The 26,537-nt window shown below is 38.8% G+C and overlaps 1 protein-coding gene across 2 annotated transcripts; it reads right to left on the bottom strand.

Moving 5' to 3' along the window:
* Window positions 1-3,720: 3,720 nt before the first annotated feature.
* KLHDC8A (kelch domain containing 8A) lies at window positions 3,721-25,933 on the bottom strand. 2 transcript variants are annotated; one of them, XM_083360584.1, is made up of 7 exons: window positions 25,745-25,933; window positions 15,637-15,692; window positions 14,626-15,040; window positions 13,497-13,661; window positions 7,889-8,104; window positions 5,708-5,809; window positions 3,721-4,952 (listed from the first exon to the last, which is right to left on the bottom strand). In XM_083360584.1, exons 3-7 carry the CDS (start codon window positions 14,999-15,001, stop codon window positions 4,759-4,761), a joined length of 1,053 nt encoding a protein of 350 aa, XP_083216710.1. In that variant the 5' UTR covers window positions 15,002-15,040; window positions 15,637-15,692; window positions 25,745-25,933; the 3' UTR covers window positions 3,721-4,758. The 2 variants fall into 2 exon arrangements, with proteins under 2 accessions (XP_083216710.1, XP_083216709.1); XM_083360583.1 differs by lacking the exon at window positions 25,745-25,933 and having other exon boundaries at window positions 15,637-15,880.
* Between the last annotated feature and the right edge of the window lie 604 nt (window positions 25,934-26,537).

Here is a 26,537-nt window from a genome sequence, read left to right as displayed (position 1 = left end):
AGCCAGCTGGCTGAGGAATTCTGGGAGCTGAAGTCCACAAGTCTTAAAGTTGTCAAGGTTGCAGACCCCTGCCGTAAGCTATGCTCACTCTTGTATAGCAGCACTTGGATAATCTTCTCTGGGCTTTGAACCTAAAGCAGGCTTAGAATAAATAGGCAATCATCAAGGATTATCTAAGGGAACACCTGCTGCCGGCATCAACTTCCCATCGTCCTCTGCGCTCCCACAGGGAGGGCCTTCTTAGGGTACTGCCGGTTAAGGAATGCCGGCGGGTTACTCCCAGGGGAGGGGCGTTCTCTGTGGGTGCGCCAGCCCTTTGGAACCAGCTTCCCACGGAGCTTAGGACCACCCCCGACCTTCGCTCATTTCGTAGGGACTTGAAAACTTGGTTTTTTTGAGCTGTCTGGCCCAGACTGAGGGGTTTTAATTATTTAATTAATGGGGTTTTAGTTAAGTTCAGGGATTAATTTAATCTTAGTTTTAATCGTTTTTAATTGTATGTGATGTATTTTAACTTTTAATTTTCCCTGTAAACCGCCCTGAGTCCTACGGGAATAGGGCGGTATATAAATTTAAATTAAAAAAAAACTAGTCTGAGAAACTGAAAAAGTACCCCTGAAGAAGGTACGGTAGTGGCAATTCACTTCAGTACTGTTACAAAGTAAAATGTATGGATATCTTCCTTAAACGAGTCTGACTAAAGAGCATTCTTTTTAATGTTTGCTTCTAGTGGTCTTCTGGGTATTTCTGGAGCCCTTTTTCTATTCTGTCCACAAACCAGAAAAAGCAAGCAAACCCCATTTATTTAAACTTATACTTTACAATGCACATAAAATCGGGCCAGTTTTGCTGGAATAGAGTTGGTCCCTGATCTGCTTTCTTTTAATCTAGTTTTGTTTCCTCTGCACTCTGTTAAAGAACATATTTGTCACAGAAAGATGTTACAAAAAAAAAGGACAGGCTCCCAATTTTTTAAATAATTATTATGTGCTCTCTCATGTCTTGCTAATTTGCAAATTTTATGTAGTATGCCTGGAAAGTATCTTGGGTCAAAAAGCTGCACAGATTGCTTATATTAGCCAGACATAATTGAAGTCTCCTGGATGATGATGTTGGGCCATTGAATTGCTTTTTAAGCCTCTCAAAGCGGCTGTTTGATAATTATCAGACTGGTTAATTTAGTTACCTGATGGAAATAGTGCTCTCCAAGGTTTCTCTTCGTTACCATAACAGAAAGTGGGGCATGCGTTCGAAATAATAAACAAATCTTGAAAATCATGCTTTCGATCCAGTATGATTCAAAATCAGATACTTACTTTTAACAACCTGCATTGCTTCAAACCCAAGTATTGGAAAGATTATATAATCCCACATGAGAGAGCCAGTCTGGACATTGAGATAATCTCTTCTGAAAGTTCCTAGTTTCTGGAAATGAGATGGATGTCTGGGAAACACCAGGGCTTTTTTTCTCATAGAATGCTCAGAACGGAGTTCCGGCACCTTTTTTGGATGGAGCCTTGTAGGGTAAGCAAGGCGAGTTGTATGACGTGTGTGAGTTCCGGCACCTTTTTCTTTTACAAAAAAAGCACTGGGAAACACTATGGGTTTTCAACTATTGCGTCTCTCAGTAGGATGTTCTTCCAAGACAAATTCACCTGGCATCTCAATTTTTATGTTTTTGATACCATTCAAAGAGCTTTTCTTTTTCAAAGTCTTAGTCTCTTCACCAGCACTGATTTCATGCAAGAATTTTGGCTTGTGGAGTGGAAAAAATGGATTGATTACATCCAGAATAAATATGGGACTAAAAAGTTTCACTTAGCATTTGAATAAGTATTGATGTGATATTTATATTGCTTGTAGTTATTTTATAAGAGTTAAAGTGCGACAGACTCAATAGTTATTGTTGTTTGCATATGGTAGATTATGATTGTTTTTACTGTTATACCTTGTATTTAGCTCTGGGAAGTCGGGGAGGGGGGAGGGGGAGGGAGGGAGGTGTTGGGGAGGGTTGGGAAGAGGGGAGGGGGTTGGGAGGGGTTTTGTTTTGCTTTGTTAAAAATAAAATGTACTGTAAAACTTTTCAATAAAAAAAAGAATTTTGGCTTGTGGTTTCCATTCCTATGTGCTTTTTATTTTGTTGTCATCTGTTTTTACAGTCTGGCTGATTTAATTATCTGACGGAAACTGGGCTTGCCAGAGCACCAACCTGGACAGAGCTATGTGGATAGGTAGCATTTTTTAAAAATCACCTAAAATTTAAAAAGCAAAATAGTACTACCAAGCTTCTTAATTCATAATTGAGAAGCCAGTGTCCTAAGGTGGTCAAAAATAGCTGGCTGAAAGATGCTGATATTTCTGTCTTCGTGTTTGCTTATCTGAGGACGGGACATCCTTCCAGGATACAATGCACATCCATTAAAAAGATAAAATCTCTCTTGAGTCATGCTCAGTCCCTAGTGATTAACCAATCCAAAGCTTCTTTTAGGCCTTCACTGCGGGGTGGGGTGGGGGGGGGTTGGGTAGCAATATGACTTGAAGATTTCTTTACAGGTCACATGATAGGAGCATGGACTGAAACCAATTTGCAGAGCTAATTCCCATCAATATAAGCCACTGGCTGTTTCTTCAGAGCAGGAATGCCGAGCCTCTTCTCAATGCTTAAAAGTAATGTTTTCTGACTTGTGTCATTCTGTTGAACTGCGCCTTTGGTTTCAACGTACTTATACCTGCCCACTCCACTCAGCTACCACACACTATGGTAGGAATGCCCCTTCCTGTCACTGCCATTTTGTCCTGGTCTGCTCACCCTCCTGCCCCCTCCTACAGGGACCAGAATGGTGAATTTCTGTTTGTTTTCTTCATTTCACTTTTTTTTTGCAAGTTCACAGGCTGAATGGTGAAATATGACCTTTCCCCCCCCCTTGTATAATCTCTTGAACTGGACAAGAGTTCTGTCAGTTTTCCCTTGCAGCCAAGTGAAACAGGGATGATAAAAATGTAATGTGTTCTTTTTAAATGGTGGCTGCACCAGATAAGAAAGTGAGGGGGAGTCAATGAGGGTGGGGAGCTCACAGAAAAGGTCCATCAGTAGAAACTACATAACCTTAAATTCTGTTGCCCACAATACAGAAAGCAATTTGCTTGTATGTTCCTGGAATGGGAGAAGGGATAAAGAAGGTAGGAATCCACCAGTCAGGGCCAGTGGTAACTACAATCCAAATGAGACACCTGGTCATCATTATAACCAAAGAGGACGAAAGGTCGAAATTTGGAAAGGGATTCCTTAAGCCTGCTTCGTTTCCAGGCAGCATGTACAGAAGAGCTAAGCAGCTTAAGGCTGCAGTGCAGAAAAACCCTTAGTGTATGTGTGTGATTGCTCTATAGTAGCTAAATCAACACCAAGAATAGTATTCTTGTAAACTTTGGGCTCTCTCTTTTCTCTGTATAAGAACAGAACACTAACTGCCTGTAGGAATTATTCAAGTTACAATATGAACATTGATTTTAATTGTGTTACTTGTTAATAACTAACCAGAACTGATCAATTGTGCCACTTGGGTGAAACTGACAATTTCACCCTGCAGGTTAATGAAGATAAATAAACAATATATGAAACAGATTTTTTTAAAAAAGACAAGCAAGACTGCACCAAAATGTTGCTGTTGCCATGGGACGTGTGAAAGTGGCTATGAGTCAAGTCCATAACTTCCCTGCTACTCAGACATCAATTATATTAAACTCAACCACACTTTGTGTGCCTTGGATGGAACCAATAGTGGAGTTGGAGAAGATACACACATACACACACACAAAGAGGGAGGGAGGGAGGGTCATTGAAAGGAGTAATATCTTGGTTCCTGGGGCAGAGGCATTCTTCTCCTGAATTTGATTCTTCACCTTTTGTTTTCAGGCCTTTGAACAGAACAATTCTGCCATTCTAATGATAGAATATATTACTAATCAAGGTAATATGTTTGTTGCTCTCGCACAAATTGACGTGACTTCGACATCATAAGCTGCATGATTGGGAAGACATTCATACAAGATGCTTTGAATCCCTATATGGCAATATCACAGTGGGGATTTTGAAGACTACAAACTCTTCAAGATTCCCACAGAAAGACATTAAGTTCATTATCATAATGGCAGTAATTCAAAGAGCTCAGGAATGCTGGGACACACTGCACTCTAGCTCTGTGAGATTCCCTTCTTTGTTTCCATTGTTACTCTTCAAAAAGTACTTGGAAAAGCTTAGCATAGAATCTTAACGATTTTGTTCAATAGCTGTGACTAGTACATGATATTTCAGAGGAAGGCAAAATCTTCTCATAGTCCTAGATGATATGCTTCTTAAATCCTTGGATGAAATGTCATGTCATGCTATGAACCTTGACTGCTTCATTACAAAACTGGCCTGATTTTTGGCCTTTCAGAGTTGACAGTGGGAGTGTCTTATAAATTCATGAGTCACTGGTGCTCCATAATGCTTGGAGAGATGATGACATCATTATAGTAAAGAGCTTCTGCCAGCTGACAGAACCACAAGACTGTGTAGTTACATGGAGCAAGAATTTGTTGTTTCCAAAGGACACTATGAAAGGAATCAGAGGAAAGCAAGGCAGTGCTGCTTTGAGTTGGTGAAGGAAAAGTGTCAACTTTTCATGTACTGAAGATACTGGCCCAGCTTTAAAGGCTACAGAGCTATTTCTTGGTCTATAGATCACTATGAATGGTGAGCATCCAATGACGTGCCTGCTAGGAATCAGATACACATAATGCTTCTACGGCATCACTCAAACCCTGATTCACTCCACCTACTGCTAGAAGGCAGTTTTTTACCACAATGGTGGAGCAAGCACATCGTGGAGTAGGCATAGGTGGTAAACTTTCCCATTTATTCTTTCCAGGATGAAAGGCCTCAGCTGATTCCAAAACAGTTGGCTGGTTTCCTGGTTGAGAGAAATATGATTACAGACAGATAGAAAATGCACAGAATTCCCAAAGCCATCCAATCAACATTCTACTGATTACTGTTTTTAAAAAGGATATACATGTATGTGTGTTTGTTTATGTATGCATAATTGGAGCAAATATATCTTTTGGAATAGTGTTTTTCAAACTTGGAAAGTTTAAGATGTTTCAACTCCCAGAATTCCTCAGCCTGCGTGGTTGAGCCTGACTCTTGAATTCTGTGAGGTGAAGTCCATACATCTTCAAGTTCCCAAACTTGAAGAAACTGCTGTGGGAACCATAATTTTTGGAGAGATTATTGCTGTTTCTTAACTAATTGATTTTGAGAAACCACAGAAAACAAGTTAAATCAGCTGGATTTGTAGTGCTGTTATTCTGCTAGACAGAAGACAGAATCGATTACGTGCCATGTTGAGTCCAGTTTCAGAAAAAGGTGATTTCCCTCCCTCTGCTTTGATATGAATATAGACACACATACACACACACATTTCTTACCCCTGAATATAGATTTGGTTGTCTCTCTCACTTTAGAGAGGAAATTGATTTGTTTTGTACTGTATCATATTCAGAGCTGTACAAATAATTGTGAATTTAAACATTTCTTCAGATAATTTGGCTATCATAGCTGCACTCGTTGGAAAAGTTCTGAGGTAGACTCATGGACGGGTCTATTTCCTAACCGTTTCAGGAAAATATAGTTCAAACTTTGAAGGGATGGGGAAAAAATCCTCACCTAGTCCTCCTGCAACAACAATTCTTCCTTTTAAATAGCCAGAAATGAAATCTGCCCGTCGTTTCTTCAGAAAAAATGAGCGATCGATCTTCATCCAGCCTCCTGAAAATTAACCTGATGCATTATTAAATGATCATGACATTTTTCATAGCTAATAACATGCTAGAGGCCTATAACTCAATAGATCTTTTTCCACTGATATATTCTGAGTGCTCATATTTCCTCCCCCCCCTTATACTTTTTTTTACTGTTTGATGCAGACATGATCACCAAGTCTTTCAGTTGTATTCCCGCCCTTTGCCATTGTTAACTGCTGCAGAATGCAATGATGTACATATATGGACATTGCTTTCTGGGGAAATTATTATGGTAATACAGTTAGTGCAGCAATGTAGGGACCTGTTCAGTCAACCCCACTGAATATATACTATTACCAGAAAAATTCTACTCCTTTGAGGCAGGCCTCAGGAAAGATACCAGTTTGCTGAGGAATGGAGAGCACCAAGAAAAAAGTGCAAGAAGGCAAAAGTAAAAAGAACCTCCCCTTAAGAAAGCAGCTTCCCACCCTCATCACAACAAATATAAAAATTTTTTATAATCTCATCTTCTCTTAATTAATAAATATAAAACTCTTCATCTCATAACCATCTATTAGCAATAAAAAAAGAAGTCACTGCAGATTATACTCCACTAGTCGTTGCCGACTATAGGGGGTCAGTGTTCATCTCCGTTTCAAGGCCATTGAGCCAGTGTTACCCAAAGACATTTCAGTTCTCATGTGGCCAGCTGGCATCACAGAGCGCTTTTACCTTCCAACCAAAATGGTACCTATTTATCTACTCGCATTTACATGTTTTCAAACTGCTAGATTGGCAGGAGCTGGGTTGAGAACAGGAGTTCACCCCACTATGTGGTGCTCAGGTCTCGAACCTGGTCTGCTGGCTTTCCAGCCAACAAGCCCAACGTCTTAACCATTGAGCCAGCACGCTGCCACTTTTTCTTAACAATAGGCAAATCAAATAAGTTTATCTTTATCCAGTTACCAGTAAAATTCTACACAGAGCTCTAAAATATTAACATTGATTAACATATAAAAGTTAACATTCCACATCCAACCCCTCCTGGGTTTTAGCAAATCTGAAGCCCATAGCATCAGAAAGCATGAGAATCTGAAGTTCAAGAGAATCTCATAAAAGGTTGCTCCCCTCCATTAATTCAATAATATGTGGGGTCCTCTCTCTAGTGAGCAGTTACTGTTCACAGTAAGATGATAAATTGCTTCACTTCTCTGCAGACTTCTGGACTTCTGAATTTCACATAAAAGTTTTACATCTGAACTTTAAAACTTAATATAGATTTAGGAACAATTGGCAGTACAATTGGAACAATGAATTTTCTGGCACCTGGAGAGAAACTATTTTTGCTATAAATAAGATTCTTGAAATCCTTGAAGGGGCAGTCACCAAACTGAATAAAAATATTTGCTACTTAAACTATTACCGGTACATTTGTTGTCACATTAACTAATGAAGACTTTACAATGCAAACACTTGGCTTGAAAACATAATTTAGATGACGGGCTTCTCAAATGTTTAGGGATCAATATACAACTTGGGTTGTGAACTCAAAAGCAGCAATCCAGAGTTTTTACTATTATACTACATACCTTAATTCCCTTATTACATCAGAGATGTATAACATTTTAGGACATGGGCTGCTTTTTACTTTTGTGTGATTTGCTAGAGACAAGTAGGTGGAATCAGAATGGAAGTACATTTTATTCTAATTAATATTAATACATATAGTTTCATATAGTTATTCTTCATGTATTTAGCAATTTTCCTTTCTGCCCAGTTTGAAATTTAATAATGGAAATTTGGCAGTAATTTCTTTAGGATCAATAGGACTTGTAGAGGTTAAATGCAAACCAGGGAACACAGATTGTACACCCCATTATAAGGCTTGAGTAAGCAAACTTCAGTTCATTATGTACATACCACCATTTTTTATTCTTTCAGAATTTTCCCAAATAGTATTGCTGAAAATACATAGCAAACCACAGGAGAAATGGAGGCAACATTTTACTAATTATAAAAAGTGTGTTATCAAAAGGTTGTTCTCCTCCCACCACACCTAAATGTAGCCACATTGGAATTTGGAGGCAATCGTAGAAGAACCCACCTTGTTCAATGTCAAAGACATCCACATTTTTCATGAATTTGGGCTGACGGTACAATCTGCCCTGCCGCAATCCTCCAAGGCTAAAGATGTTGTTCTCTGTGCAAACAAAGGTGGAGAAAGCCCTTTTGCTGGGAATATTGGGGAATTTGGTCCAAGATCTGGTCTCAATATCAAAGACTTCAAAGGCATTCACAGCATATTTGGACTGCCTTCCGCCTTCAGTAAAGAAAAGCAGATACTGTAGTGAAAGGTCAGCTTGGCTTCATACCAATATTATTTTTTCATCATTTTGAAAGCAGTAGGGAATGGGAAACTGAGGAAAATGGGGTAAAGAGATGCTATCACAAGTGAATGGAAAGGAATTCTCTGGGCTAGTGAAAGACCAACTCAGTTTTATGTCCTTTTCTTCCTTGTCCTATTAGGAAATAACAAGATCCAACTTCTTATGAAATCTTTGGAAAAAAGAATTACCCCTCATTAAGTAATTTTCTCTGGATAGTCACTCAGCTGAACAGATTTTATAAGAACATTTCACTTATAAAGCTAACTTACCACATGGCACAACTGATTATTATGATTACTCTTAGACTGTTATTCTAGTTCATAAATCAGACAAACCTCTGTCTGTATATTTGGCATAAAGTATGCAGTGTTGCAGGATAATACATTTATTACATAGATGTCCTATCAGTTGTGCTTCAAAAGCATTGCATATTTTTATCAAGGTTACAGTTATGATCTTTAAGCATGTCATAGCAGTCTCCAGCAGTTTGCCCATTTTATATACTGTTGTGTGTGTGTGTGTGTGTGCGCGTGTGCTAGTGGTGGTGTTATTCTTTTATATTTACAGTTGGCCTTAACCAAAATGATTATCAAGGCATGATGGATAATCACTCCCTCAACACAGAACTGGAGTAAGAAATGAGAGGGAGCTGTCAGCACATCTGGGAGAGTTTGAGATTTGTAGAAAATATATCTGCTTTAAAATCACCCAAGAAGGATTAAGCATGCTTACCAGCTGCCAGAAGAATGAACAACAGGGAGGCAAAAGAGCTTTTTACTGCAAGTTCTGTTTATGTAACTACTTTAGTAATTTTTTTAAAAAAAACTCACTTCCTCTTCTATAATTCTTGCTCTCCCCTTGCAGGAAGCTTGATAACTACTGTCTGCCCATTTTCAAACTGGACAACTTTAAGATGTGTGGACCAAGTCACAGATTTCTCCAGCCAGTTCATATCTACTCATGCCTCAGTACTCAGTACAGTGTGTTAGCTCTGGTGTAGATGTGAACAGAATTTAGCGTAGACGTGAACAGAATTTACTCTCATTCTAAGACCATACTGTGTATAAAAAGTGTATAAAATTTGTTGCTATTAATTAAGAAGACAACCTATTTACTCATCAAAATCCATGAGACAGAGATTGCCCATATAGCAGATAGAACTGCCAGGGGAAAATGTGGGATTTTCTGCCTAGGGGGCCAAGAACTAACCTTTGAGTATTATATATCATGACTTATGATGAGAGTGATAGATTTCCTGTTCTATGCAGGTCACAGAAGATCCTGGCCCAACTTTGGAAGCTTTAGAACATACATTTTTTTCTGTCTTAGAATGAGAACAGCTAAATCAAAACAGAAATGCCTTTTATCATTTCACTCTGCTCAGACATAACTCTTTGATTTAATCAAAGAGGTATGTTGGGTGTAGGGAAGATTCTGCAGTCTCCAAATGCTTTTTATTAGCAATATTATCAATGTTCGAATTCAATTTTCTGTGTACAAACCTTCTGAATTGATAAAATTATTGACCCTTCGGACAATAGATGTAGTGAGAATGAAGGGGGACTCTCACTTCCTTGCCTAAAGTGCTTTGCATATCTACTTAACTGCTGTTCTTAGGTTTTCATCACTTTCTTCTCAGTTTTGCCTTCTTTCTATACCGTCTCTGACCAGTACCATTCATCTGATTTGCTATCACTCCATAAGGGACAAGAGCATCCTACAGTGTTTTAGCTGAAGATAAACGAAAGTAATTCAGAGTTTCCTGTCACCATGTTATTTCCTAAATAAAGACTACATTTCAAGCACTAGGCTCAGGAATTCCTTCTTGCAAAGATTTTTCCCTTTATTCATTCTTTCCACTCTATAATGCTAGCTGCTATACAGCAAGTAAAATGTCTGATCTTCAGGCAACACCGCAAGATATTTCTTGATGGAAACAACGATCCTGAAAGCCATGAGAAAGTTGCTAATTGGTGGTAAAGAGGGGAGACAGACTTAGATAATGTGCAAGCTCGGACTACCTGACTAATTTGTGAACCTAGGGAGGTAGGCAGAAGTAGCAAACTGGCTTTAGCTAATGAATGAGGGGCAGTTAAGATGTAATCACTTGGAGGACCACTGTGGACCACTGGTGGCTTGAGTTATACAGTCTGAACGTGTGACAACAAACCCTATATTAGCTCGACCCTGTGTGAAAAAAATGTTAAGTCTTTCCAGTTTCTTAAGTTTGATAGAACTGAAAAACCTAGTAATCTTGATCTCACATAAAGTATATTTTTTTTAAAAAAAGAGCTAATACTAATAATTGGTTCTATAGTTTTTACCTCTCTGGAGACATAACAAATATTAGATTTTCTGCCACAGATGTCACCAACAATGACTGAAATTGGTGGATACACTAGTCACAAGAGTAGATGTTTAAATGTAAACTGTATTTATCATTTATTAAAAAGGAAATAAAATTGTAAATGAAAACAGTTTCAAGCTCATATGGTTAAAGATAAATAGAATACAAGGTGCCTCAAGGTTCTCTGCTTATTATAATTCACTTAGATACTGTTTAGCCAATACTAGAAAAACTGCTTTGGTTTAATTATGTTTAATCTATAGGATTTGGATGTTTCTGTATAGTACTGACTCAGGGACATATGGCACCCTAGGCCAGTACCTACACAGCCTATTCTAAAGCCAGCCCTGCTTCTGTAACAAAACATTGCTATAAATTGCAATAACTAAAATGTTAATTGGGAGCTGGCAAAAGAAGTTTTATTTGTATTTAAATAGTTAAATAAATAATATTCAAAAAGGGATAACGAGAAAAGAAAAAGACCAAAGGGGATGTTTGAGCTATCTTGTTATTTTCCTTGACCATATTTTATTGCCTGAAGAATTCAATTTTCATATGATTGTATGATCTTCAGTTGGTTTAATACAGGCCCTGATTAAATTAAAATACTGGAATATTTTAGGACCAACATAACTAATTTTCACCACCAAATTCCAATTCTGGATTTAATCGTGATTTAAGTTGTTTTACTTTGTTGGGCTCCTGGAGACTTCTCTGATGAGGATAATATAATATGTAATCTGTTAAATGCCAGTTGAATTGGATTTGTCATGCTTAGTAAGGATGCTATACTGGACATGCAAAGCTCCAGTTGACCATGATGTTTCAGAAAAGAATCAGAACTTAGTATCTTTTTGCTCCCATTTACTGGTTGTTCCCCCCCCCCCCAGATTAGAACTAACTTTAGAGATGTAGTGGTTAAAAGCACTGAGCAAGGAAAAAGGAAACCATGAGTTTTAGTGTTGTCTTAAGTGGGAAACCAGCTGAGTTCTAGTCAATTTCTCTTAGCCAAAGGAAGAAAGCAAAACACTTCTAGAAATATTGTCAAGAAAACTATATGGATTTGTTCAAACAAATAGCAGGAGTCAAGACTAACTTAGAGGTGTACACACAGTATTAATACGAAGTCTACCTGATATAAATTATTCATACGTTTTATTCTTTTCTCTGTTTCTTTTGGACCCTAGGGAAAAAGTTGGAGATAAATTGGCCTGGCTCCTTTTGAACTCAGAATCCAAAAGACAAGCTTATCTACTTCAATTGTCTTCCTTGTCCATCTCATTTTTGCAGCTATTCTCTTTTATTCAAGTTACTTTGTCATTTCTGTATCTCTTCTGCCTGTTTTTCTAAGGATTACTGCCTACACTTCAGAAAACTTTGGAATTTACAGCTTCAAAACTACACATTCAGAATCTCTGTGCATTCAGTGAACCCATAAAGCACTGAATTTGGAACACTGATTCTAGACATGTGGTTCCCTTCATTCTTGCATATTTCTGGTCAGTTACAAGTAAAAATACCAGTGACATACCATACATCTAAATGCATTGCAATTCTATATGTGGCTTTCTCTAAGTTCCATCAGATCCAGTTATAATACTTCCTAGACCTTAAAGCTAACAATGAAGTGTTACAGTGTCCTGCTGCTGATACTGAACTATTGGATACTATGGTCTGAGTTGATGACATGCTTTCATGAATGGATGAGACAGTTGCTTCAGGCAAACAACAAGATGATTCTGTTCAGTCAAGCAAGCAGTTCAATGTAACTATTTCCATGTGAACAACTATTCACAGGTATATTTGCACAAATACTGCAGTTAGACTTTTAGAAAGTAATTGAAAGCTATTTAAAAAAAACTCCCATTATCTATTTATCTTAGAGGGTTCTATTATGAATGAGATGGCTAACACCACCTTGTATGTTTCTGCAACAAGGTTAGCCTCACCCATGTGGTACAGTAGTATTCCATGTTCCTTAAAAATGGTCTCCCTGCACTGCAAAAGAAGCTCTAAAATACTGCAAACTTCATTGAGGTTATTGGCTATTTAAAAGCTTTGAAGGTAGAGCCTTCCAAAATTGCTAGCCATCTAAATCTGGGTCCTGGGAGGTGAGGAGGAGAAAACATTTATGGGCTGAAGGTTCCCAATAGTTTTAAGATAAAAGGAGGAACAATGCTAAGGCTCTCTACACTCATGAAGACTGCAGTTCACATTGAACCTTCTGTAGTTATGATAGAAATACAAATGCATTTTGGGGAGGACAATAACTGGATGATAGCATTGTTTAAAAGCTCAATAAAATGTAAGAATGTAAACTACTGTATGGCAATTCCCATTCAAAGACCCATTTTTCCTCTTTCACCTTTCATCCTTATGCCTAGGAAGATGTGTCTGCTTTCTGGCAAAAAATAGCCAAACAGGGACTGAGATGGATGTTTCTGAGCTGTGGTGGTGCAGTGGTTAGAATGCAGTATTGCAGGCTAACCCTACCCACTGCCAGGAGTTCAATCCTGAACAGCTCAAGGTTGATTCAGCTTTCCATCCTTCTGAGGCTGGTAAAATGAGGACCCAGGTTGTTGGGGGCAATATGCTGCCTTAGGCAACCAGGGAAGATCTTCCTTATTTTATTTCTGACTGATGATTTTAGAATGGCACTTCAGTGTTGTTTTCCAAGAACCTGTTTGTGGGTTCCTCTCTTTAATCTCACAATATTGCTCAGGAAAAGTGACATTCATGTAAATGCTATTTCCTTCCACCATGATGGAGAAATGTAGCCATGCACCTGTGGCTCCTGTAGAAAACCTGACAGTTACTGCTCAGACATTTTTTACTCAAAGGACATTTCCAGCACTGTATATTTTGAGCAGCTGTTTAAGGAAGAAGAAATGGGTTCTTGAATTATGTACGTGGAGATAAATTAGGGTAAAGGTTAGAGTTAGCTGCAAAATGGGAAGATGCTTGTGGTGTATTCTTACCCAGAACATAGATCTTGGTGCCACGCAGAAAGGAGGTGGCAGCATACCTAGGTGTAGGCATGGTTGCCAAGGACACCCAAATGTCTTTAAGCATATCATAATGTTGCATATAATTGTGAGGACGTAGATCTGCTCCCATTCCACCAGCTGCATATATCCGGTAGTCTGGAACAGGAAGAGAAAAAGAAATAAAATCCCAACTATGAAATTTTAAATATAAAATCAGAATAATCTCTGAATTGAAACACATTCATTGTTGTTATCATGTTCCACAGATCACATAGCCTGACTGCTGCTCTAAGGATAAAACTTCCACCAAGTGCTTTTGCTAGAAAGTTATTTATGACTTTAGTCCATTTAATAAGAGATGTTCACATGTGAAACAGCAATGATAAATTGCTAAATTCCAATAAATAATTCTTCTCTAAGCAGTCTCTCCTGCAGTCAAGTTCCCATTTAAACAGGTAAATGCTTGTTTGGGTAAAAGAAGGCTTCTGGCCTTCTGTTCCATAACAGCAATTTGATACTTTCCATTGCAAACACATACCTAAAATGATTCAAATATTCAAAAGCAGGTTGTAATGTGAGGGTAAAGATACTGAAGGGAAAAAAGATTGATGCTTGACTGCACACATTCACCTTACTATATAAATTCCTACTGAATGATCTTGGCACTCCATGCTTTGCAAAAACCTTCAGCCTGTCACATGCACTAGAAAGCACTGATTTATCTGTCCTTTGGGAGCTATAAAAACTTCACCAAAGCAAACAGAATAAACAACTTCTTCCATATTTGGCAGGAATACAAAACATGCTTGGCTGTGTGTGGGTTTAAAAAGAAGAAGAAAAGGTCAGGCCACCTTCCAATTACAAAACAGACTTCACAGCGAGTGCTAGGCCAGATGGTTGAAAACCGCATAAACTTAACCAGACGAATTCATTGATGGTTATTCCAACAATTCAGGTGAAAAGGTCAAAATCAGACAATACTGACTGTATAAGAAAAAAAATCATTCATCCCACCAATTATAAATAGAAATATATCCAAGGACAAGGTACTTCCTTCAAAGCTAAAGTTGTTTCTACTACACATTTTTTTTTATTTTTTTTTTAAAAAAACATTCCTTGCCTTTTACTGACACAGAGATACCCATCGAGGCTTCTCTCAAAGAGTTTCTTTTTTTCCACTTTCCCTCATCTATGTTGTACATCTCCACTATCTTCAAAGGCATCTGATGGGCTCCCACGCCTCCAATCACCATTATCCTCTTGCCCAGTGTAGCTACTGCTACCCCAGCCCTGGCCGTAGGCATCGGGGGCAGAGAATTCCATTGGTTTGCTTCTGGGGAATACACTTCAAAGCAGTCCATTGGCACACCATTGTCATCACAGCCCCCGATGGCAAACACCTGTCCACCAGCCTCTACCAGGGAAGAATAGACTCTTGGACTGGGCAAAGGTGCTAGAGTTTTCCACTGAAAGTCCTTGATGCTTGGCACTTCCATCTCAGGGACAGGGAATCATCTGCTAGTAATCCATGTATACTGCAACAAAACATAAGAAAGTTTCAGCAAACGAGATGTTCAAACATAGGGATGCAGTTTTCCAGTGGCTTGAGAATTTCATGGATGCATCTCTCTGTCCTAACAGCTAACTTTTCTATGACTTTTCTACCATCTCTAGATTTTTTTTCTTGTCTGTTCAATCATGTCCAATTCTTGGAGACTGCCTAGAAAACACTCAGCAGCTTTCTTGGCAAGTTGTTTTTTATTGCTATTGTCTCCTTCCTAGAGCTGAGACAAGTGACTGAATCAAGGTCACATAACTGGCTTTGTACCTAGGGCAGAGCTAGAACCAATGATCTCCCAATATCTTGTTGTTGTTGTTAGCTGCGAAGTCGTGTCCGACCCATCACAACCCTATGGACAATGTTCCTCCAGACCTTCCTGTCCTCTACCAGCTTCTGGAGTCCCAGACTGGTTCTGTAGCTGATCTGTAGCCTATCAAGTACTAATGTTAGACTGCAGCTACTATGGTATTACCTCTGGTTATTATGCTGATTGTGGGATCAATCTGGAGGGCTTAAAGTCAAGAGGAGATTGTCCCCTTTGTTCTATAGACACATAAATAACTCTCATACCTTTTATTGGGTCTTCTCAGTTAATCCTCCATTTCTTTGTCTGCTGGGTATTGATCCTAAATAATAAGATAAGATAAATTTATTCCTTTTGTTCTTGCACCCCCAAAATTCAATGCAGATCAGAGCCTCTATCCAGCTATGAAGATTTTCCTCCAGTCAACTTTGCTTCTTTCTTGGATCTCTCCTTCGAAGCCCCTTTTTCTTGTCTTCCTGGTTCATTCACACCCACTTCATCTCTCATAAATTGTTGCTGCCTCGTGCAGCACAGCACTGAGCTGTGAGCACCAGGAAACGGTGCTCTAATTAGGGCACAGTCAAAACTGCAAACTCCTATTACAAGCAAAGGGATTATTTTTGCTCTCTTGCTCTAAACAGCTGACAAGTATGTAAATGAGGTTAGGGAGAAATGGACCCAGCTGCTTATGCTTACAGGGAGCAGCAGCTGCTCCAGTGTCCCCATGTGAGCATAAGCAGGCTCAGGCTGAATGTTTTATTTCCAGACAGGTTTTTTTTTCTCCTTTGGAATGGAAGAAATTAAGTGGCCTTAAAGGCATAAGCAAATATATGCATGTAACTGAGGTCCCCACCAAGTTGGCATGCACCTATTCTTGCAGGTAAAATAAAGGAAAAGCTTCATGCATGTAATCCAGAAAATGAGTAAGCTCTAGAACAGAAATTTAAATAGATCATGGAAAAACAAGAATGGCAGGGAGGCATTTTTAAAAAGACAACCCTGTGTGTCCATGACATGAGTGCCAAACTCGCCATGTCATGTGATGTGTCGTGACATATCGTGACTTTTTTCGCATTGCTGGAGCTGGGGTGGGCACGGCTTCAGCATGATGCAACCGGCATATGGGCCAGCAGTTTGACACCCCTGGTCTATGACAATAATACCTAATCCCCAGCCTCTTAGATAGCACATTTATTATTCCATACATTCATGAAGTAGAGTTCATTTCATTAAATGAAGTAGACTGATTTATACCAGAATAATCATTGGCCCAGATTATATATTGCTCTGTATCACACAACGGTTTATAAAAAACCAATAAAATGCCATCAGACTTTTCATGTTTTCAAAAATGAGAAGATAAATTGGCATGTGCTTGATAGTTTTTGTTGATGCTAACACACGAATTAGTCTAGTGCTCCTATTCTTGTTTTACAATGGGAATAGTATATCACTGTAAAACTACCGGTAAGTGCAGGATGAATAGAAAAAATCATTTTAATTTCCAGTTACTTGTAACTAAATTACTTTCTGATTAAAGGATGTTTTCCCAATTGGCCATGCCCACCAAGGCAACCATTTTACAAGAATTTCCATAATATGATCCCAATATGTGCTATTGTGCCAACTAATGTGCCTACTGGCTCCAAATACTCATTTGACCTTGTTTTATGGCAAACAATTTATTTTAAATGGACCTAACAACTTGGGCAGAAATCTGGCCTTAAGCAATAGTATTCTGTTTATAGACTATTTTATAAGATTTTGGGAGAAAAACAATTATGCTCAGATTTGTTTGTCTGCTTTTTAAATTCACTTACTGTATAATAAAAGCTCAAACTCCTATTCAGCAAACTTCAAATGAATGGATAAAATGTGAGTGGAAATTTCACTCCCAAATAACACACCAAGTCTGTTGTTTCCAAAGCAGTTCAAACAACTGATACCATTTAAGTCCTTTCTGCCAATCAGATAAATAATGTGAAATACAAAATTATGCAAATTATGTAAATTGTGCTAATTTCAATTATGTCAGTTTGACTGGACATTTGCTTTAATAGACATCCTTTTTCTCAAATGACACATGCAGAAGAGATCCTTCTTACAATTAGAATAGATGGCATTACTAAATATTAACTTCCTCAGATAAGAAAATTCATTTAGACTGGTCTGTGGGACTTTGACAATTTTAGTATGATAAAATCTATAATTAAACATTTAAATAAAATTCATACATAAATTAATTGGGCCTTGTTGCTATCATCATCCGCTATTTGGCTTGGCTTATTTGATTTCTGAATTTATATTCCACCTCTTCCTCCTGAAAAAAAACCTCAAGAATGCTCACAAATATAGATATGTAATAACATTGTATATATTATCACTTTAATTTAATTTAATTTAATTATGGGACTTATATCTCCCGAAGGACTCAGGGCGGCTAACAACAATAAAAACAATAAATACAAATATTAAAAATTAAATTTTACAAAGCCCCACTAAAAACCAGTAAAAATTAAAAACATAATTAATTAAAACCCCCAACGTCAGTCCAGGTCGGCCTGTTGGAAAAGGTATGTCTTTAGGTCGCGACGAAAGGACCAGAGATTTGGGGCCATCCGAAGTTCTCAGGGGAGCTGATTCCAAAGGGCAGGCGCCCCGACAGAGAAGGCCCTCCCCCTGGGGGTCGCCAGCCGACATTGTCTGGCCGACGGCACCCTGAGGAGACCCTCTCTGTGTGAGCACAATTAATTATTCCTAAAATGTAATTCATATAATAAAAGCACATATTTTCCCCACTGCTGTCCCTTTCAAATATCTCTCTTATACCAAAATGTAATGGGAATATTATTACTTTTTTCTTGCCAGGGAAGAACCTCTATCTGCACTTCCTCACCTGTTGTGACCCTGAATAAGTAAACACAATCCCAGTTCTAAGCCATGCAGTATTTTCAGAATACATCCTTAACTGATAGCCAGTGGCAAACTGATGGAAACACCATTCCCCAGTGTTCCCCATCCAAATATTAACTAGGCCCAAATTTAGTTTTAAATACTGGTGTGTGTAACTTTCTCTCCTAACCATGCATCTCCTGCAAAGTATCCTCCCAGTGGCCCAGCAAGATCCAGGTATAAGTTAACATTCTTAACCAAGCACCTAGAATATATTTATCCCAATGATAAAGTCAGAGAATAACATAGAACAGAGCAAAAGCCTATATTAAAAGTGTTAACTATATGTACATACATATGAATTGTGAATTTAACAGTCAGTGTTTTTAACTTTGAAATATTAATGGGCCTTTTCCCCTTTGCAGTATACTCATTTGGTATAATGCAATCAATCATCTTTATTTATTGATTGATTAGCCCTTGGGCCATATCAAATTGCCAAGTTCCAAAAACAAAATATCACTAAAACTTGACAAAAACAATTCAAATGAAACTGGATAAAATACAATTTAAAATGAAACTGAAACAAAATACAATCGAAATAAAATCAGGATAGAATACAATGATTTAAGATACAGGTTAAATATGCTTAAAATTATATTACAATATCACCCCTGCGTCTGCCCCAAACAGTCTTAAAACTGCTTTTAAAATCACATTTTTAAATCAAGTGATCTTTCCTACAATCTACCACACTCTGCTGCACCAACTTTGTTCTTATTTCCATCAACTTTACAGCATATTTGGCAATCCATTTCACCAACTGCAAATTAGAGCCTAACAAACAATGATGCAAGAAGCGCTCTTTAGACACAGGGGTACTAGTATAAAAGATCCTGCCCAACTGATGTTCCCTCAAATCTGAATACAGGGGGCAATCAAAAATTACATGGGACATTGTTTCAACTTGCCCTGTCCCACATAAACAGACTCTTTCACTTACAGGAATCCCCCTATATCTGCCCCAAAGCATGTTTGATTGAAGTTGGTCCAATCTCAATTTGGTAAAAAATCTCCTTATGATGGGAGATAAAGGCAAGGTTAAATATTTTTCTATTTTAAAAATTTGTTTATTAGCCGATAACCAGGGGCAAACTTTTGCTACTGTCACCTGTGCGATGTCCGATTGTGCACTTATGTCCTTAAATCTCTGTGCGATCCAAGATCGAATCTGCCTATGATCATACTGCTGCCAGTTTGATGGAATACCAAAGCTAGATACCCGCTTCAAAATTCTTGATAACCAATTATTTTTGTTACTTGAAACAATCTGATCCATTAGCGCTAGCTTAGGTAACCTCCCTTCCTCCATCTAGGATATTCTTAGCCAATAATAAACGGTCTTCAGCATGGCCCTAGTGCCGATCGCATGGACTCCCGTTTCTGCCCTTACTACGCATGCTGGGGTTCCAGGGGACACTGCCAAAATTCTCCTCAGGAACTTATTTTGAGGAATTTCCTGCCCAGGCAGCTTAACTGATCCCCATATTTCTGCCCCATATGTAAGTATTGGTTCAATTTTCACTTGAAAGACATTTAGCACTGGGGTTAATGAAGATGGAGTTTTCTCTGAAATAAGTTTGTTTAATTGGGCCATCCGAGCCACGGCCTTCTGAGCTCCGGCTTTTACATGCTTATTCCATTTACCATTTGTCTGGAATACTAGCCCTAAATAGGTAAATGACTGAACTTGTTCTATTCTTCTGCCATTTAAAACCCATCTCCTCATCTTTTGTTGCCTGCTAAATATCATTACCTTTGATTTCTCTATGTTAATTGTCAAACAATTTTTATACAATATGCTGCAAACCTTCCTAGTGACCTTCGTAGCCCCACCTGTGAGTCCGACAGCAAAATTATATCATCGGCATATAACAAGCAATTTACCTGTCTTGTTCCTATACTAGGCCTATACTAGTGATACGTATAGGCCTATACTAGTTCCTATACTAGTGATAAGTCTACCAGACATTTTGGAAAATCGTTTAAATATAAATTGAAAAGTGTTGGGGCTAAAATGCAACCTTGTCTTACACCCTTCTTAATTGGAATTGCATTTGTTACCGATCCTGTTTTGTTCACTTGTACTCTTACCTGGGTTTCCATGTATAACAATCTAATTAAATGTAGCAGTTTCTTTTCTATTCCCATGGCCTCTAGTTTATCCCATAGAATTGATCTATCAATTGTATCGAAGGCTGCCTTCAGGTCTATAAATACCACGTACAATGGTTTTTTCCAAAACTTAAACTTTGTTATTAGATGGTCCAACACAAAACAGTTGTCCACTGTAGATCTTCTGCTCCTGAAGCCAGACTGTTCTTCAGCTAGAATGTTGTTTCTCTTTATCCAGTCTTCTAATTTATGAAGCAAATACTTAGCATAAATTTTTGCTGAAATATCAATTAGACTAAGCTGTTTTTTCCCTTCCTTGCAGTCATTATCAAACCATGTTGAGTAACTAGAATCAAACTGGCCCATTGACTTAGCAGTCAGGAAAAAATGCTTCAATTTCTGACATATTTCCACAAAATATACTATAAGCTCTTGTTCACCCATACTATTTGAACATATATGTGCTAGGGCTTCCATGCGTGATGAATTCATAAATTCTGTCACTGCTTTCCCATCAACCCTCTTCCATGTTAGCCTTCTCTCCTGGGCTATATCCAAGTTGAAGCCTATTTGTTGAATTATTTGGTTCCTTTTCCTTAAATCAGAGGGGAGTGCCAGGGACATCTCAATTGGAAGATGATCACTTTCTGGCCTTGGTGACGTCAAGACCGAAGTAGCCCCTGCCACTAAACTGTGAGAAACACAGAAGTAATCAATAGAGCTACATGCCTTGGGACCAAAAAAGGTTATGGGACACCTTCTAACCTCTGTGTACTGGCCTACTATTTGAAGGTTACAGTTGTATACCATTGTTAGAAATTCCCCCCCCCCATCTTTATTCTTTTTCCTATCTTGGGAGTCCCATAATTGTTGGTTATGTAAATAACCATCTGGAATTGTACCATTTTCAACAAAAGGCTCCAACGAAGGACCCACATGGGCATTAAAGTCTCCTGCAAAAATTAAAGGTGTTTTTATAAATTTTTTACGTATATTTAATATCTTTACTTCTAGTGCCTCCCACAGATCACCCATTGCTGGATTGACATACACATTTATAAATACCATTGACTTCCCTCCATATGCCAAATGGATTGCTTGAAAAAATAAAGGGCCGGCACACGAGCATATCTCATTTCCCTTCCAACCTAATTTGGCTTTTACCAAAATGCACAACCCTCCTGTAGCTCTTCCCTTTATAGCTACCCTCTTTGCTGGCAGCTGCCAAATATTAAACCCAGGGAGCTCAATTGGGGCCTCATCACCACTAACCCAGGTCTCCTGCAAGGCAATTACATGATACCTGTTTAAAAATTTAATACAATCATCTGTGCGCCAACTCCCTCTCCATCCTGCCACATTCCATGAGAGGAAGTGGACTCTTAAAGAAAGTGATTGCTCGCTATTTCCTAGTCAGGCTTCTTGAATAATCTCTTCCACCCATCCTCCCCCGTTTATGCTCACACACCCATTTAATTGCCTGAGCTCCATAGAAGACTGTTTAGGCATCATTTCTTTGCCTGTTGCTTTTAGGCTTGCAGATCCATAAGTTCTATTAATCTCTGCCTCCACAATAACTGATTTTACTTGAGGCTCCGTGCTTACGTCGTTTCTTGGTATCATTTTTGCCACTGAGGAGGACTGGGAGATTCCTTCCTGGGTACCTTCCATCTCCGGTGTTCGTCCCACAGCACTTTGCACTGTCAGGTCAGCTGTCTCTGGCACTTTATGCTGTATAGACGCAGATATCTGGCTTCCCGAACTTATAAGCTGCTGACTCTCCAGAACTGCGTCATGACTTAATGGGGACAGAACTATTGGCACCAAAGGGGTGGCAGAGGAAATGGTCTGCTTCAGCAGCTTCCTCGTCTCTTTAAGTTTTTTAAGTACTTCTTGCTGCTCCGTTAATGAAAGTAAAAAAAAGTTTCTAAGCAGGCAGAATCAAATATCTCATCTTGCATTAAGCCAATTGAAGGAAATTTCACAGTAGCTGGAACCAAAGCCTCAGCCAACATTTCCTTTGTAATGCTAGATCTCCTCCCTGTCTCAGTTAACTTACTTTCCTTATTTCGTTTACTTTTCAAGTCAGCTGTCCCATGTGCTGCACCACTCTCCCTAGGGGCTCTCTGGATCAACGGGCTGACTTCGCTACTAGAAAAAACTCGGGTTGGTAAAATCTGGTAAAAAGCCAAGAATCCTCTCATTCGTGTGAGCAGACTTGGAAAGAGCTGTTGTTTGAACTTAAGAAGAATTCTGGAATAATTATCACATTGTGGAAGATATTCATATGCTACCAGATCTATTGCCCCCTTGTCACTCCAAGTAAGCTGTGACAAAAAGGTCACTATCCGTCTTTTTGAAGTCCATCTACAGAACCCTCATTTGTCTCAGAATTATATATGTTCAATACAATCTGCTCCTTCAGCAGTCGCCTGCTTCCCCCCACACACCTGTGACATGGGATTTCAGGCCCATCCAGCTCACCATCTTTTTTTCCGCCATTACAGCCAATATGCTGTCTACTTACTCCTTCCCTTGTTTGCACCATTGATGATATCTGACCATGTCGTTCTGTCTGGCAACCAGTCGAAATTTTCTGCGGCTTTTCCATCTGTACTGCAGCAACAAGATTGATCACAGAGTCCAACTTTAAACGCACCTCTGCAAACTGGTCAAAAATGGCCCGGACTGTCTGAGAAGTGAGCATGCTGTGCCGGCTGATGAAATCCTTTATGCTATCACTTAGCTGGTTTTCAAGCTCTAAATCTAATCCACTATGATTGTCAAACTCCAACTTTAGTCCCTTATCCTGGCTTGGAGCTGACTCACTTAAAACTGCTGAGTCATTTGTCATCCAATTACGTGGAGGGATTAGCGAGCCTCTCAACTGGCTTCTCAACTGGCTGTCCTCAGCCTGCGCCCGCAGATCCCACTCCAGGGAAGAATCCCCAAACAATGCCAAAGCCTTGCAGCTATCCGGCAGGAGAAAGGGGGAGGATGCACGACCCACTGCAGATGGTATAGGCTGACAGAAACCATCAATTTTCTGTTGTTTCTGTGTATTGGTTCTATCTTCCTTACTGTTTGGTGAACACTGTGCCGTCTTTCTTTTCTTCCCCTTGGGAGAGGCCATTGGTGTCCTCCGTTTTCTATTCCGAAAGCAGTGCTTCTTTCCAGTATCTCTGCCTGGCTCGGATCCTCCAGCTCAGGGCCGGGGGGGGGGGGCAGCTGGCGCCCGAGTCCGCTTCTCCACCCAGCGGGGGCACCTCGGCTTGCTTCGCAAACTAAGTCCAACCAACTGGGAAATCTTACAAGAGTCCCGTCTTTCCTGTAGCCCCAGGAGCAAGCCCGTCGTCTGCTTGGTTATTCTCTAAAGCCACTTACAAATACTTATTTTTAAATTCTTGTCTGTTTTCAAAAATCGGTGCTGATCTAGAATTTTATAATTCATGCATCCTGCTGATACAAATTGAGATCTTTTCTGCAGCTCTCTTTAGTTAGTTTTATAAGACTGGTCTATAATGCAATAACTGGGATTTTCAACCCAAACCAAAAAAGAAAAAGGCTAGGGAAGTAGGCCAGTTCAGTTGTCAAATTCATTTGTTCTTAATGAAAAAAAAATCAAATAACATAGCGTTCAAATAAAAACAGGTCCAAGGTTGTTAGATGTCTGTTGTTAGATCAAAGGTTTGGACAAGCCAAACTTGTCTGGCTTTAGTGGGATGGTTTGGCTGAGTTGGTACTTAGATGGGGAACAGAGTTATAGGGTAGGACAAAAATTATTCCAAAAATGGCCCCATGCTGTGGTGAAGAAAACACATCAATACATCCATGAAATCACTTGAACTCAAACTCAAAGGAGTTTCCTTTTTAATTTATAAGAGGAAAACAAAATAATGGCAGTGAAAATAAGAGGAAAAATCAAATTTAAAACAGTGTATCATTCTGAAGTGTAAAAACCAAACCCAGTGATCATTCACAGTGCATTTATAAGGAACCTTTCATTGCTGAATTAATTAACACCTACAGTGGAATTAAAAATAAGTCTCTAGGACTAGGTTGAAGCCTCAGATAACAGAATTAAACACTTGGCAAGTTACAACTCAGCTTTTCTGCATTTTTTTTAAGAGCTGAAACTGAATGTCATGGGAAGGTTGACATTTTCTCCTGCTTGCCTCTAAGTATTGCTTCTGATGTTAATTTTGTGACCATTTATTCTTTTGCATAAGGATTTATCTGCACTATATAATATTATCTTACTCTGGTGTAACCTCTTTGTCTGGTAAACATACGGGGAAGTAACAATAGAACAATGCATTTAAGTAAATATTTTGCATGCAAAAGATCATAAAATATATTTATAGTTTTTAATATCAGGTATAAAGATAGCTCTTGCCAGCTAGAACTCAAACTACTCAGGTCAATCTATCCTGTATCTGGAGCCACTTCACAAGAAGCCAGGTGCAGGCTCATAAGATTTGCTGTCAGGCATCATTCACAACCAAGGTCTGTTTCCATGGTTAGGAATCATTTATTCCTATTTTGCTGTTTGTCATTCTTTCAATACTGAATATGAACAGATTATTTAATTCTTGCTATAATTTATTCGAACATCTTAAAGATGCAATGCCATTGGCTTTTTTTTTTCATGACCACCAATAACATTCCTAGCCTGGTGTTTTCTGCCTCTTTCTCTCACATCTTTTGAAAGCACTGCAGTACACTTTCTGCAAAGATTGTACTTTGCCTGAAATTGCCCTTAGAGAAAATTCACCCTGGGTATCAAATGTTTTTTAAAAATGCTGTAAGATACTCCATCCCGACAGCATATCCAATGCATATCTGTCTTGGCATGTAAACTTAGCTTCACATGCTTAAATGCAATTTCCTCAGTTATAGCATGCACATCTATACTCCTGAATGTTTAAAATACAGAATGACATTTGACAAATCAAGGATACAGCTTGCCAAACTGAGTCACATTTTTCTTCTCAGTAACTACTGAGGAATATTAGATGAATTCCTGGTAACTTCTATGATTAAATTAATCTAAGATCTCATGGAAGTTGTGCACCAAAAAAGATCCTCCACAGGCAAAGAAAAAAGAAAAATGCAAAAATAACAGCATAGAGTTTGTTGCCTCTAAATAGCCTTTTTCTGTATAATATTGAGGAGCCAGCTGTATGTTCTTGTGAAATGAGACCTTTTGCAAAAGAAAAAGACAGCAAGATGAACTCCAAAATCTCCCTGTCATTCTCTCATTTGCCCCCTTAATCCCTCCAACTGCATTTATGGATTGTTACTCACATCTGTGCTTTGGGATCCCTGGGGGCTGCAGTCCTTTATAAGTGGGAAGTAAATCCAAAAGTGATGCAGATTATATTTTGGTAGAGGAAAATGTGCCGAAAAGAATTCTCCAGCTGAATAAATCCAACCCTTTGGTTTGGCTCTGGAATACAGTCATATGCAAAAATGACTGAGATGACCTGTATTTTCTCAATGCCTAGGCTAGAATCAACTAAAAAAGAGGGAGGGAGTGAAGGAGCAAGCAAAGGGAAAAAAAACAAAAACACAAGAGCCAGAATAAGCCTTTTATGGCTCCCATGCGTGCACAGGAAGTTTTCCAGCAGGCTCTTGCGTGGCAAATTGGAAGGAGGAGGGGTTACTCCATTTGGAATGCAAGGCAGGGTTGGGTGAAAATGGAAGAAATGCTGATGAAAAAATCACGAGGAGCTTTCAAACCATGAGAAGTTCTGTTCAGCCTTAGAATAAATATGTACAAATCCAACGATAGCTGTAATAGCAGCTTAGACCAATTACTTGTGTACAATTCAGTCAGTTCCCAAGATTGAAATGTATTATACTAGAGGTATTCGGCAATTATTTTACCAACTGTACATTCAAATTACACAGAAACTGTTATTTGATATGTCACAGGTATTCCAGGACCCAAAGCACGCTTTAATGGAACATAGCATCTGCGACATGAGATCTAAGACACAGTCATATCTCCCAGCAAATAATCTTCCATTTCAGTCCATAGTTCTTTATCTGGCAATGATAATCAGTGCCTGCCAAGAAGTTACCAAGTTGCTCTTTT

The sequence above is a fragment of the Vipera ursinii genome (assembly GCF_947247035.1).
Source record: "Vipera ursinii genome assembly, chromosome: 3".
NCBI classification, from domain to species: domain Eukaryota; kingdom Metazoa; phylum Chordata; class Lepidosauria; order Squamata; family Viperidae; genus Vipera; species Vipera ursinii.
This window is presented reverse-complemented; position numbering and strand designations above follow the sequence as displayed.

Bases quoted from the DNA above. Each gene is read 5' to 3' on its own strand.
- KLHDC8A (XM_083360584.1), bottom strand. From the start codon at position 15,001: ATGGAAGTGCCAAGCATCAAGGACTTTCAGTGGAAAACTCTAGCACCT. The intron at 8,105-13,496 runs GTAAGAATACAC...TCTTTACTGAAG, and splicing joins CACCAAGATCTATGTTCTGG to GCGGAAGGCAGTCCAAATAT. The intron at 5,810-7,888 runs GTGGGTTCTTCT...GTTAATTTTCAG, and splicing joins TGTCTTTGACATTGAACAAG to GAGGCTGGATGAAGATCGAT.